Source organism: Triplophysa dalaica, chromosome 23, assembly GCF_015846415.1.
Source record: "Triplophysa dalaica isolate WHDGS20190420 chromosome 23, ASM1584641v1, whole genome shotgun sequence".
In the NCBI taxonomy this organism is placed as follows: Eukaryota; Metazoa; Chordata; class Actinopteri; order Cypriniformes; family Nemacheilidae; genus Triplophysa; species Triplophysa dalaica.
This window is the reverse complement of record NC_079564.1, coordinates 5,127,371-5,142,754: the sequence shown is the minus strand read 5'-3', so window position 1 is coordinate 5,142,754 and position 15,384 is coordinate 5,127,371. Positions and strand designations below refer to the sequence as shown.

Genomic DNA, 15,384 nt, shown 5'->3' with positions numbered 1-15,384 from the left:
TTTCTCTAATCCTCTCTCATTCAATACTGACCACAATGTTGGAAGAGCTTTACTTTGCACGGCAACATCTGACACCTGCACACCGTCTCACCACACCACACTTAACATTCAACAAGCTTGTACTGTGCTGTTTTTAAAATACAGTGCTCTATGTAAAGGTATATTTTAAATAACTATGACATTTTTGAGGTGATCTTTTACTGTTCATAAATTCAGCATGACCAAGAATTAAATAACATTTTATTAACATAAAAACAACTGTGGTTGGTTGCTATTTTGTTACCTCTGTTTAGGTTCTAGAAAGTCTGAAATTATTCCAGGTGTTCGTCTCTGCTTGTCACCTTGCAGTAAAAATTTTCAAATTACAATATGCGTTTATGTTCTGGCCTCCATCAGAGCATTCGTGGCAATGGTCCGACTTTCATTTTTATTACAAATTGAGTCCTCGCCCATAAAACCTTCACTTCCTCGCCGAGCAAAACATCAGCAGGTTCTGCGTCTGTGTATTTTTTATTAATGATGAAGGACTGCCGAGTGCTTCCTACTGTCTCTGGTTCTATTTCCACGGACGTGTTTCAACTTCACAATCGCAGTATTACGGTCTCGAGTCTTTAATGGATGAAAGGAGAGCTTTTGGTTGTGTGATGCAGAACTAATAGCTTGGATAAATCAAATGCAAGATGAAAAAATGTTATGGTTGGAGATACTGCCCTGATACCTAGTGCATTTATTGAAAATTGAATCATAAATTCGATTGTACAATGTGCACAGAACCAGATTAAACATGCAGAAGAGACATGATGACTGTATTTACAGTATTTACACTGTGTACTGTATGTGTCCTTCATGTCATCCCTACCTGCATTTCAGACAAATGTCAGCTTTTTTCTTCTTTTAACAAACACACCCGGGAGCAATAATCCTAATAATGTTTAGACTCTGGAAAGCGGCAGACATCGTTCATGGTGAGCAAATCAAAAATGCTATGTCTGCTTTCTAAAACTTCTTTGAATATGGAGGAATAATTCATGATAAAGTGACGTTTACGAGCAAGTTAATAGGACTGCAGGCATCTGTCTGATTATCTCTCGGTTTCATAAGCCATTTTTCATGGTGTGTTTATTTAAAATACTGTTTTGGTTTTACTTTTGCCAAGGTAAGAGAGTCATGCATTTGTGTGCTATTTGTCCTGTAAGTAACAAATAATTTTGTCCCAAGGAGAATTGAAATAGTACACAAGTAGACTGTACATTGATATTACTATGACTATAAAGTACTTAAAAATATACTTAATCTTTACTTATGTCTAATTATTTTTGATGAGGGCAGAAACTGTCTCTCGTCAGTGCAACATTTGAAGAAGTGTTTACATATTTCCATTTCATAAGAAAGTACAGTCCAGTCCAGTATATTACAGTGAAGTGTGATTTTTAGTCTTTTAATCATCTTTTGTATTGAACAGATACTGTATTTGTGATCTGAGTTGAGTACAAACCTAGCCTGATTGAAACGCTCGGGCACTGATGCTTCACAGATGCAGCCCACCAGGTGCCCTCATCTGACTGCCAGTGCCCAAACCTGCCCTGAACGCCCACGCTTAGCCTTCATATCTGTTTAAAAGTGCAATAAAGTACGTTTTTCACACTTTTCAAGTTACATATCTAAACAAAACATTGTACTTCTAAAAACTATGTTTAAAATGGTGAAGAATTCAACATTTTATTCTTATTCTCAAATTGAAATCACTGGACCAGACAAATAACACTTTATAGATCATTTCAGTAGCAACAACATAAACAAACGTGATGTGGCCCAATCTTAACTTCCGGTAGACCTCCCCAAAGAATCAATAACTTAATACAATTGATATACAATAACATATGAAAATGAATTTAATTAACATGAATATTAATACAAATTAAATATAAAATAAATTGATATATTATAACCAAACACAGACTGGAAGTAAACTTCGGCTTTGCACGTGTGTCCGATGAAACCTGTTATAACTCTACTATTGTCAAACACTTTCAGATGCAGAATAAATCACACGGCTGCAAATACAGTATGGGGGTGATCATCTTGATGATTTGATTCAGTTTTGATCAGAAGTCGCCAAAAATTTTTTGGATGAACTTTCATGATTGAACGCTGCCTACTATGTGGTTCCAAAAGTCTCCACGTGTGCGCTGATTTTCCGAACAAACAGACATTTACATTTACATTTAGTCATTTGGCAGACGCTTTTATCCAAAGCGACTTACAGTGCACTTATCACAGGGACAATCCCCCTGGAGCAACATGGAGTAAAGTGTCTTGCTCAAGGACACACTGGTGGTGGCTGCCGGGATCGAACCAGCAACCTTTAGATTTACCAGTTCATTGGTTAACCCACTAGACCACCATCTCCAGACCTTAAACTTGACACGACTGTAAAATTTCACAATATACTTTGAGCGTGTGGTACACAAAAAGCAGAGATACTGGCATCCTGGACAGAAGAACTGTGTTTTTGGACTTAAAGTCCATCTGGACTCAGTGTGGGCGGAGCTTTAGACGTGTTATGAGAGCACAGGACTCTTAGTACAGACTGCAGTGGGCGGAGATGTGTTCCGTTTCTGATTCATTTCTTAGTAATACTTAGACATCTGACAACACACACACATTTACAACAACAATAACAAAACCGGTGACATGAACTCACATCCAAAATTGGAAAAAAATAAATAAAGTGGAACAAAATGTCAACCCAAATGAAATTATTGAATTAAGCTAGTTGTTCTCAGCCCACTTGCAGATCATTTGTCTTGCTTTGAGCATGAAGCATTTTTCAGAAACTAAATTTTATTACAATATTTATTTATTTGATTCTACTTTATTTTAGCTCTACCGTTAGAGCATAGCGTGTAAGTTGCTTATGTCCAATACATGACTGTAATTGGTCTGTTCCTCATCACGATGTCACATGACCTTAAAAAACAGTAAATATAGTTTATATAAATACAACAAATACCTAATTATTTATTTTATCCTTTACCACAGTACAGTTGAGGTCTATACATTGCAGTCCATAAAGCACTCGGTTCCAATACACGGAAATGTATTGTTTATTATATAATATTGCATTACATTTTACAGTATTTTCCAATATTTACCCGTATATTTTTGTTTCATTATGGAATACTAGATCAGATATTGTTTATGTGCACAACACAATTAATGGCGGGTTACGTAAAATAGATTAATACTTAAGTTTATGGGTTGGATGGATGAAATGCCTTAAAAATCTTACTTTGAGAAATACACGTGTGTTTTCATTTTAAACTGTTTTATTTTGAAGCATTGAGCCTACTTCAAATCCAGCAAAGCACACGGACTTGCTGACAGTTGTAAAATACAGTCAGACCAAGGGGTCAGTCTAAGGTCACGCTCTACAGACGTCTCAGAAAGCCAGGACTCACTCACGGCTCCAGCCATGGTGCCATAAACACCAGTTTCCCGATAACATCCCAGTCCCACTTAAAAACACATTGCAGCCTCCAGTTTAAATTGGCTGGTGTTATAAAAGTGTTTTTATATTATGAAAGTCTGTTTCAATATAACGTTGCGATGACAGAAAAGCTCTAGAAGGCAGCTGCAGGTTTAGAAAAGATGAAATGGCAGCTTACATGTGCACAATAGCACGGCAAACACGATATTTATATAATTTGATTGAAACGTGCAAGCGAGGTCATACACGACATCTTTCCAAGAAATCAGCCGCAGTCTACAGGACGTCCGTCATCCATGGACGAAACGGGCGTGTGTATGATGTTGTGTCGATTGCACAAGTGTGTTCGGGCGCAGCAGTGCCGTGCTGTGTGCGTGTTTGACCGCGGCGCCATGCATGTGTCAGTGAGAGAGCAGGGTTTCTTGTCATGATGGCAGATGACAAAGATGGACGGTCAGAGTTTGCCTCAGTCTCACTGGTGTTGTGGACGTCTTACACACCATCTGCGATGGGGGATGGACTCCTGCTGAGGTAATGAGGGTAATGAGACTCATTTCCCCCGGGTTAGTCAGGGTCCTGTTGGAGATGCCAGGGTAGGTTTGGCCAAAATATGAAGATCTCTTATTGCGAGCCATCATTCTGAATGAGAAATGAGTAATCAGATCCATTGAAATCGAGACAGAATTACACATATTCTCCTTTAGCCCAGGGAGTTGGATCTCTCTGATTCATGCAGAAGATACAGTTTACATGCAGTTCTTTATCCTGAGATGATTATTGGATTATTATCATTACAGGATTTTATCTTGATTTAAATGTGTACAGCTGCCCCAGTCAGGGTAAAACAAATGCATTGTTAAAGCCACTGACATCATGTTGACTTTAAATTGTATATTTGTTTTACTTAGTTGCGTCTGTGATGGACTATTTGTTTATGTACAAACTTAATGCATGAAGTCTTCAAAAGTGCCTTTTTCTAAAATGGCCTTAGGATCCAATCTTTTAATAAGTGGAGTAAACTTGTTTGATTACATCAACAGTAAACACTGGATTTTAATATTCAGTCTTGTAAATCACTAATCACTATGGCAACCGATGCAATTTTACAATTTACAAGAGTTGTGTTTGAGAAAACTGATGGGGAAAACGAGGTAGGGAAGGTTTGATGGGCAATCTGATCATGTGTTTGTGCAATCGCTTCTCGCTGATCAATAATTCACATATTCACATTTATAAATAGACCAGTACTCATCTCAATCGCACTCGGGATTATTACAAGAGCTTGATCTATCATTTCTTGTTCTTTTACTACTTTTTTTCTTAAAAAGTTCTGTCATTTCATCTTCAACCACAAATGATAAAGATCTCGAAAGAGATGAAGGTTAGTAGAAGCCAGCATGTCAACTCTCTTACATAAACAGACAGGTTGCTGGATTACACGGGATTCAAAAGGCAAACCTGTGTCTGCTGGAGATTTCCAGAGAGCAAGGTTGTTTAATGCCATATCTGTTTGCTAATGATTACGGCATCAGTGATATAACTACAAATCCCGGCACACAATGTCAATGTCAGGTTTTATAAAAAGATTTAACACCATGCCAGACAGTCAAATCTCTCGTGTGGTCAAGTGCAATTATTTCATGCCATTATCAATTTTTGCATGCTGTGCTAATATGAAAAAATTATATAGTTGGCAAGTGGCAAGTTGTCAAATGTGTTGAAATGTTATACATTTATAAAATGTATTTATTTATATTATTTATGAATATTCACATAAATATTAATTTATTAGCCAAACCTGGTTTGCTATTTTTGGATACTTTTTGTGAATTGTTTTGTTTTATTTTTTATTAACATGTACAGACTGACCAAAAATGACCCTGAGGATTCTGGGACGTATCCAAACATCCTTTCCCATTAAAAGTTACAGTTACCCAAACTGTAACAAACATTCTTATCTGTCGTGTGACAGGAACCATGAGAATAAATCATCAATTGCCATGACAACTCACTCTAAACTGGTTATAAGTGGTGAGCAAGAGGTAATGATAGGATCGTTCATTGTGTGGGGAAATATGATACACAGAAAGAACAGACTACACTGTTAACATCAAATAGTGAAATGCATCGAATGTGATCTCTTTCACTCCTGTGTTCTCAGAGAAACCTCACTAAATACAGTGTATTGTATTCATGTATTATTCCATATATTCGGAAATATATATAATTTTTATTGACAGGTAATAGGAAGATATATTTACATATAAATAAATATATTTACATTTACATTTAGCAGAGGCTTTTATCCAAAGCGACTTACAAAGAGTTTAGGAGCAATAAGCGATAGTTCATACAGGAGCCATAATACATTAGGTGCCAATACAAAGTTACTGGTTTCAACAAAAGCTAGACGACTACCTGTTGAGAGAAAGGGTTAGTGTATTTTTTTTTTTTTTTTTCATTTGTTTGTCAAGTATTCACAGAAGAGATGGGCTTTAAGTAGTTTTTTAAATGTTGTGAGAGATGTGGTTGAACGGACAGAGTTAGGAAGAATGTTCCACCAGGAACGAGTTGTGAATGAGAAAGAGCGGGAGAGCGATTTACTGCCCTTATGGGAAGGCAATACAAGACGCCGCTGGTTTGCTGAACGCAGGGATCTTGATGGGGTGTAGGACTGCAGGAGAGTGTGGAGGTAAGCCGGTGCAGATCCAGTGATAGTCCTGTAGGCAAGCATTAGTGACTTGAATCTGATACGGGCTTGATATATATGCTGCAAATATATGATTTATGTTTTTAATTATATCCTTTTTAGGATAATTACCCATATTTGTATTGCTTTTATTACTATTATTTGAAAATATTTTTCTTCCACGTAAGGTTTGTTAATGCCTTAAAGTAGAACAATTAAAAACTGAAAAAGGTAACGTTCATATCATACCAGAACATAACATAAACTTGTATAGAGGCTTTTAGACTAGGAATTGTAAACTGCCACCTTAGCAACAATCTAGAACATAATCATGCACTGAAAATAACTCAAAATCATCTTTTAAAATGTGTTTTTCAAAATAGCAGGAACAATCTGTGCAAATGAAACTACAAACTCAGAAAAGATACAGATGACGGCTGGAGAGTGTCAGACCTAGAGGAAGTGATGCATGATGGGTCGCCTGCGGCAATGGCCAAATGCTTAACCCACAAATGTGATGGTGAAGTCTGTTCATAGCACTTTTGGCCGTTGCAGCCGAAGATGAGGGTTCTGCACTGGGATGTAATTTTCACATTATATTCAGATTCCAGAGGGAAGGTTAAATGGGTCAGGAACAGAGGAACCGCAGAGTTTTCCATCTTTCATTAAAAAGTACATAGAGGGGGGAAGAAAAAAGAAACAGAATGACAACAAAGAACCCAAAAGAAGAGAAAATATAAATACAGGCAGATGGATCCTGGAATGGGCCTGAGCGCTCTAGTTTAGGATGTCATCATTATTACGTGTCAATGGTAAATGCCAGGATAGAAATCACAGCACCTTCTGTTCTTCTTCTCCAACGCAATGTAACAACTGCCTCTTCGTTTAGGCTACCTCTAAAAACCTGATGAGTGGTTTTGTTGAGCACCTGTCCTTTGCATCAACCTTATAGTATAGGGTAAGAGATGCATACCATAAGTGTGGGCAAAAGGAATTGTGATGCTTAACCTGGCCAGCATCATGTGTTCTGGTGAAGTTCTGTCACTGGTCAGTGGCAAGCTGCCATCTTTCCAGTGGCCAGTCACATTTAAGATTAACGGCTGGAGTTTCGCAGATGTAGGTGGTTCATTTCCATCTCGTCGGATTGTTTAGAGCGCATGGCCGATTCCTTACAGCCGCAATCTCAACAGATGTCGGGGTCATACCCTGCTGCTCTGCTGTTTTTCCATCCCAATAGCCTCTAAGTATGAAATCATTGATCTGTGACATTTAATCTGATTTTCTTGTCTTAATGTGTGTATTCACACTGAGATAAGGAAATTAGATTATTCTGTGCTAATGTCTTTATAATAAGATGTAGTCATACCCAGGTTTCACTTTTGTCAGATGTGCATCAATTATTTTATGGTTAAATGAGGCAAAGTTGTGTAAATGTAAGCACAAACCAAAGTTTGCTTTCGTGAACCCTTTGAGCTGTGCTTAAGGTTTTGTGATGGTTAATATTACTGCCCTCTAGTGGGCATGCGCGTTTCATTACATGTTAAAATAAATTAAGACAACATCATGCAAACATTACAAAAATAAACAAATAATAAAAGAAAACAGCGTAACAATCAAAGAATGATAACGAAACACATTTCTTTAAACGCAAAATAGCAAAAAATGGAAAACATTTACTACTATTAGATGCATAGGAAGTCTTTATAAAATCTTTGTGTTGATAGACTATTATCATTATGATTGTTATTAATAACATTATTATTACGATTATTCATAATATTATTCATATCATCATCACAATAGTGTTGTTGTTATTATCATCACATCATTATTTTATCAGTATTGTATCTATAATAGTATTTTAGTTACAAAACTTTTATTATCATTGTCATTATTAGTAGTATTATTAATATTATCCGTATTGTTGTTTATACGACAGTACAGTCGGTGTTGTCATGTATACTATAGTCGGTGTTGGGTTTCTCATGAAGGATCATGTGACGTCGGTCTCCGTGTGCTCCGCTGAGCGCAGCGCGCATGCGCAGAAGCGAGAGGTATGGTTGAAAACTCGCAGTCCATCGCGCCGAGCACAAGAGGAGCAGCACAACTAAATGTGACTTATCTGAGCATCATCTCATCCTCGCATCCGGGAGACTAAGACGAGACGAGCTCTTAAACAGAAAAGCACGCGAGCAGAACCTCCCGGAGTTGCACGACATCATAATATCTCAACAACATCCATCTCGACGTGTCGACTGTTCGCCTGCCTCTTATGTTTCCAACCCACTGAGACCAGAGGGATTTATTCCTTCTTTTTCGTCTTTGCTTTTTTTGTTGACCATTAATGAGAGCAGCCAAAAAAAAACAATAAATACGGGTCATCATGATTTTGTTAACGTTGCATAATAGGAAAGGGTTGAATTGCTTGTGCGCGCAGGTCTTGCTGTGGATTTTATGTGCTGTGGACGGTGAAGAACAACAGTTCAGTGTGGAGGTAAGAGATCCGGAGAGATGCTCAGAGATGTCCTTCACATCTCTAACAATAAACCCTGCGTTGGATTGCATGAGAATACGAATGCGATGAAACAATTCAACCTTTGCACATCTAATAAAACAATGTATCCTGTAACGAACACAAAGCAAAGTTTATCAAATGCACAACAATACAGCATGCATCCGGAATTGCTTATAATGAAATGTAGTTTTCATACTTTTTGTCATTTATTGTCTCATCTATAACGCAAAATTGTTTTAAACCATTTTTGATAGACATTTTATGGTGTTAAAGCATAATGAAGTTTGTGTTTCTTTATGCATCATAAATGAAATATATACTAATGCTCAAAAATATAAAGCATATACATTTAACAAAATAATTTTGCTAAAACGCATGTTAAACATCTTTTTAGGGTCATTGCTGTTGTACTACTTTTTGTGATCTTTATGTTCACTTCAGAGAGATTGAATTTGAATATGTTGAAGTTTGGGTGACTTGTACATTACTGTTGCTTGGTTAGTAAAGAAAAAGGTTGAGATTTCTTGGCCAATCTGGTTTCATAATTCTAGTCCAAAAGCTTGTGTGTTCTCTATTCTCTGCTACTTCGGACACACACACACACACACGCTGTGATGTTGGGTTTGTTGTATTGGCACCATCTGATTCATGAGAGGGCGGAATAAATCAACTCGACGTGACTTGATATCCGGCCAGTAACCGAAGAAGTCGGCCTGTCATTACTGCCTAAATATTGTAGCAATAGAATATGCCTTTAGAGTTCAACTTTGCAAGAGTCAGACTTTTATTAAACACACACTTCAGGCAAAAACACATATTTTCAGAGGGTTTCTGTCTTTGAAATGTGCATATACTATAATGTCTGCTGCGAATTTACAAAAGTCTGCTGTTTATTTTCTTTTGGGCGAGTAATAAGTGAAACACTGGACGGACGGGGTTGGAGAGGCTTGTTTATGAGTTTGACAACAGCTGTGTCAGATGCACGTATGACTTCAATAGGTCTGAAATGGGTGGTGCTTGAAACACCTATAAAACGTCTTGAAACGATCATTTTGACAACGGTTGTAATTTCAGTCTCTTGGAGAATTGTTATTACAGATGTTTTCAGATTAGGCCTTTTGTCAGGACGGCAACGATTATTTAACAAACTGCAGTGTTGGACACTTTTGTCCCCCAGTCACCATGTTTTTTTAAGCTTTCCTTCATAAAAAAGTCTGTTTCGAAACTTTTCGATGAGATGTGCAGGCAGAAAACGTGGTCGTCGGATGCAATTGAATTTTATTGTATATTAATTTGATTAAATAAAAAACTGAATGGGTCGTATTACTGTCGCATTTAAATTTTGCCAAGAAAAGGTTCTTCTAATGTAATTTACTTGATATTTCTTTTGCCTGTTATCAAAATAATCTGCAGGGACTCTATTCTTTGCAAAAGTGTACTGGAAGTTAAGTTTGGACCACAAAAGCGCGCATGTGCAGTTATGTTTGTTTATGTTGTGCTTTGAAACCGTCTGTATATAGTAAATCAAATCTAACACATCAACCTTTTCACTGTATTTGCAAAAATACAGACTAGACTGCACTTGTTTGGTGTTGTCATTTCTTCTCTTTTAATGCATGAAAGAAGATGAATACAGAGTTTAAACCAACCTGCGTATGTTTGATTCATTAGTCAGTCTGTCATGTATGATGTATTAAATGCATTTACAATCCCTGGTATTTATAAATGGACGGTGATGTAAAAACAGATGTTTTGCTGTAGTTAGGCGTGTATGCTTCGTTGGTGTGGCAAAGGTTTATATTGCATCCTGCACACGTAAACTGGATGAGTTTGTCTTTTAATTCGGGGCGTGTCTGACCCAAATCTGTCATGTTTTTGACCCAGTGGCCTGCTGACATTTTGACCCTCTCGGGGGAACTGAGGTCCAACTGGTCACTGGGCCAGAGCATCACCTCTTCATGTCATCTCCCAGCTTGTATTCTGTTCCACATCATTAAAACTGTAATACCACAACACAAGCTAGTTTTATTGTTCAGTTCTTCTAGTTCAGTGTTCACATTCCTAGTACAGTAGACAAGGTCTCTCACTCTCTCTTGTTCCCAGTGCATTGTAGAGAGAGACATTATTAATAGCGTGTGACAGATGGACAAAAGAAGAATTTAACAAGTGTGCGGCGAAGGCAGCGAGGTGTGTTATAAAAGAAACCATTGACAAACTATTTGGTCTTTCAGAGCGCCAAATTATTAAGAGCTGACAATGGACGTGTAATCTTTTCTTGGCAGTTCCCGCTCTCGCTGTATGTATTTCTCTCCGGAGGCCTTTCAGCTAAAGAAAGGCCTTCCAGATCCAGCGAGAGCAGTTATCTCCTGAGGACACAACTGATTTATTTTCTAATTAAAAAGCGAGATTTATTAAAGGGGGGAGTTGTATTAATATAAATTGTGCGGATTACGGGGGTGTTATTTTATTCGTTGTATAGATTTAAGTGATTAAGTTTGGTGTGAACGCAAGGAAGTTATAAAATAGGGCTGGTGCGTCAGAGCTGTCACTGTGAAGAGTTTTGTCACTGCTCTCAGACAAAAGCACATTCTTTTAAGCATGACGTGTGATTATATTTGTCACTTTGTTTTATTGATGTATGTGTGTAGAGTCAAATAGAGTTCAGCCTGTGTAGTTCTATATTAACATGTCTTTCTTACTGTTAAATTAACACCGTGTCTTCACCTCGCCGCATCCAGTGTGGACAAAATGTGAAATTATAATGGGTTCTAATGCGATTCTTATGTCTTATGGCGTGTTGTGTTGCGCCTGATGCGTCCGGTGTAGACACGGTATAAGGTTTAAACAAGAACTGGGATGAAGAGGGATGATATGTCCCGGTGGTCTCAGTGTCCAAACGTCCTAAACATGTACTGAAAATAAGGGCTGCTCGATTATGATCGTTTATTTATGACCTTAGAATGAGCTATTTCTATCTACATGCACCGCGGACCCCTTGCGTGGAAATCGCCATGTTGTTTCTACAAACTGCTACACAGAGCAAATATCTCCTTCGGCAATGAAGCGAAAAGGGGACGACATCTTTGTCCCGTGTCAGTCACCTTAGTGCTTCCACTGAGAGGCGTGGATTGAGTCATTGCTTGCAATTCGCAACCCCAAAAGATGGCGCTAAATTTCACAAACTGGACCTTTAATGCTGCCAAATGTACATTTTGCCTCTATACAATTTGCATGGTTACTTTTTCCACAACATTGGAAAACAGCGACTTATAAATCATTATTACAAGCTTATCATGGTGAAAGGAGATTCACTTTTTAAGTGCTTTTTTATTTTTGAACCAAAAGTGGCTGAAAATTCTTTTTGCATCCTACTGAAGACGGAAAGACAGCGGCGTTCCTCAACACAGTTGTCACCTTTACATGTACAGTATGTGTGTTGTCTGTATGTTGATGTACTCGCCTATGCACGCATTCTGTTCCCGCATTGTGTCATCGTGTGCATTTCCAGGCGAGATCAGAGTGCTCTGTGCTCGATGTAGCACGTTGAGTTCACACATGGTCTCTCTGATGTCAGTTTGGCTCTGGACGCCAAGCAGATTTTTCGCTGGGGAGGGGATGACAAGCCCGTCTGTTTATCTGTCAGTGTCCCGCTGGAGAACAGAGCACACTAGTGCGACCCAAATGCAGACGATAGACTCGCAACTTGACGCGTGTCTCTGCCTTAATGCAACATCTATTCCTGGATATTTACTTTGAGTTTGTTTCGGTCTCTCTCTCTCTCTCTCTTTTCCTGTTTCACTCACTTCACTCGCTGTTTTATTTGGCTTAATGTAAGTGTGTTGAAAGAGACTGTTGCTTTTAAATCTTTAATGGCGATTGTTGGTGCTGAACAGACGCACATTAGGCTATCAGATGTTCGAGGTTTCCTTCTGATACTATAGGTAGCTGGAAAAAAGCACACTTCAACATAGCATAGACTTTAGATATAAACAAAGTCAATCAATTTTGTAGGAAAAACATGTTGGGTTAAAACATTTAAATTCATCAACTTGTCATTTCTAACCCGTGTGACCCTCTTTCTTCTGCAGAACACACAATATTTGGGGGGGTCTACTGTCCCTTTAAGATTTTTAAGCACATTTCCCTGCAAAATTCTCATTACAGTAATTCTGGTTTTATTCTTATCATGTAGAAACCGACACACAGCTCTCTCTGGAGGACACGAGGGAACAAACTGCAAATAAATGATAATGGTTTCGTTTGGAATCGGGTTGAGAGGTTAAAAGTGTGCGAGATCCGTCTGAGACATTCTCTGACATTTGACCAGACCTGTCGGCAGCATTTGACAGAGGGTTTATAAAGGAGGTGGTCTCCATGGAGACCCCATGTGTCTGGTATGTGTCCGTATGAATTATTTAGTACGCGTGAAAATGGATACCAGGGAGAGATAGCCCTTACTCACACACAATTAAACTCACTTAAGCGTGTGACGCAAGAGATCCCATGCGTGGTGTCACAGCTACTGTAAAAGAGAGCAGTTAAGCACCACTGTGTGAAAATATCTGTTTTTAGTGTAACCACACCATGTGCTCACATATTGATTGAATGTCTGAAAGCTGAATGTTGCCTGTGGATGCGCTACTGCACCATCTTCATTTGGACATTTTTGCTCCTAGGTTGCTCTTTTGTAGCTCAGGAGATTTGATAGTTTTCAGTTGTGTTTCCTTTCCCTGTTGAAAAAAACGCGTATGTGGGGGTTAGGGTATGTTTTGATGCTGGTTTGACCAGCTTAAACCAGCTAAGGACCAGCACAAATCAGCATCAAAACATTCCAAACCAGCATATGCTGATTTTTAAAACACTGTTAAAGGTGCAGTGTGTAATTTTTTGTAGGGTTGACAGAAATGCAATATAATATACACAACTATGTCTTCAGAGGTTTATAAAGACCTAACGTAATGAAGCGCTACGTTTTTACTACCTTAGAATGAGCTATTTCTATCTACATACACCGCGGGTCCCCTTACTTAAGAGTAATCAGCATGTGAATGACTAAAGCTGTTTGTGAATATTAAGCTGGGCTTGAAAAATCCATTTTTATACTGTTAAGTAAACCAATTTGTTTTGGACTACCCACGGAAAAAATTGAAACTAATCAACAGGCGCTTGTTTTCCTGTGGTTTTTGACAGTGCCAGTCTGTACACGTTTCCATGGTCACATCCTCCCTCTGAGGGCGTTTCATAGCTAATGAAGCGTTCGGGCGGCCTTTAGGGTTAAGCTTTGATGTTTATATGAGGCTAATTAGGCCGCGTTCGGCTTATTAGCCGGAGATCCATAAAGCGCATCACCCCTGAAGTTCACCAGTGGAGTTCGGTGTTTAGACTACGTATGGCGTCAGATCTATCTGGCCTGCTTTGTATCACGGTTTACCTTTTTGGAGTTGAGAATAACTATGTTCAGAAAGAAATGCTAACTTTATATTGAGCAGTTGCTTCTTAAAGGGGTAGTTCAGGCAAAAAAAATAAAATCTTTTAGAATTAACTCTCCCTTGTATGATTCCAAACCTGTATGACTTTCTTTCCGCCGTGGAACGAAGAATACGATATTTCGAGAGATGCCTCCATGGTTTTGTGTCCATACAGTTGAAGTGAGTTTTGTTTGGTTACCAACGTTCTTCAACATATCTTCTTTTGGCTTTTGAAGAAAAAGAAAGTCAGACAAATGATGAAGGAGTTTGATGTTTGAGTGAACAAAACCTTTAATGGTTTTAAGGTCTTTGCTATTATCTTAAACTGCTTGTCCCAGATGTTCTTTTGGCACACGTTCTATACCCCAGTTGTGGTTCATAAAGGTTTCAGTCTTTTTCAGGCTTCCTCAAGCATCTTAAATCCAAAACCACCTCAGACTCTCTTCCCCTCTAGAGGTCCCCTGGGAGAACTTCAGCCCCCATAAAACCTTTCCTGCTTCTTAAAGACACACTAACTTCATAAGGAAATTGAGCAGATATGTATAAATGAATAAGTCATACGCCTTTTGTCATCAATGAATAATTCATAATGCAAAAAATACAGGATTCTGTCCATCTTTACTGTATTGAATGAGGCAACATTGTTGTGGGATGGAGTGATTTATATGTAGGTGTAAGGAAACATTGACCTGCTGTGTGTAGTAGCTCTCTGACAGGAGCAGATAAGAGAGAGCATGTTTCACAGGAAATCTGAATGAATGAATAAGGAATGGTTCACCCAAAAATGAAAATACAGCTATTATGCACTTGCCCCTCGTGTCCTGGGAAGTAAAACAGCAGTTGTTTTTAATGAACTTGCTCAATAACTGAGTTTCGTTACTTATAACCATAAATGTTATGGATTGAAGATTTAAGAGATTTAAGCTTTTCTAATTCTCATAGTGATTACTTGCTTCCTCTTTGAAATATAAATTTGACCTAACAGAATTGCTATGAACTACAATGGCAGAAAAAACAGCCCTTGTTGGATTCAAACCAGCAACCTTTCCAGCTACAAGCCTTGAGCTTTAGCCGCTACAGCATACCGCCCACCGCTAAATTGTGTTTGTTTTTGTTGATGGGCTTTGCCAAGATTTGAGATCTTTCTCAACCTTTGAGATTTGAAACAAAGCTTTGAAGTAGTTTGTCATCCTTTTTTTCTAGAAAACTGTCCCTAAGCACT

The 15,384-nt window shown here is 38.3% G+C and overlaps 1 protein-coding gene across 2 annotated transcripts in view; it reads left to right on the top strand.

The window, feature by feature from the left end:
• Positions 1-8,244: 8,244 nt before the first annotated feature.
• The window catches only part of LOC130413281 (matrix metalloproteinase-16-like), a 42,882-nt gene continuing 35,742 nt past the window's right edge, over positions 8,245-15,384 (top strand). For both annotated transcript variants that reach the window (XM_056738372.1, XM_056738371.1), the window contains exon 1: positions 8,245-8,673. In XM_056738372.1, coding sequence (XP_056594350.1) covers positions 8,563-8,673 — 111 coding nt within the window. In that variant the 5' untranslated portion in view covers positions 8,245-8,562. The remainder of the gene's footprint in view (positions 8,674-15,384) is intronic.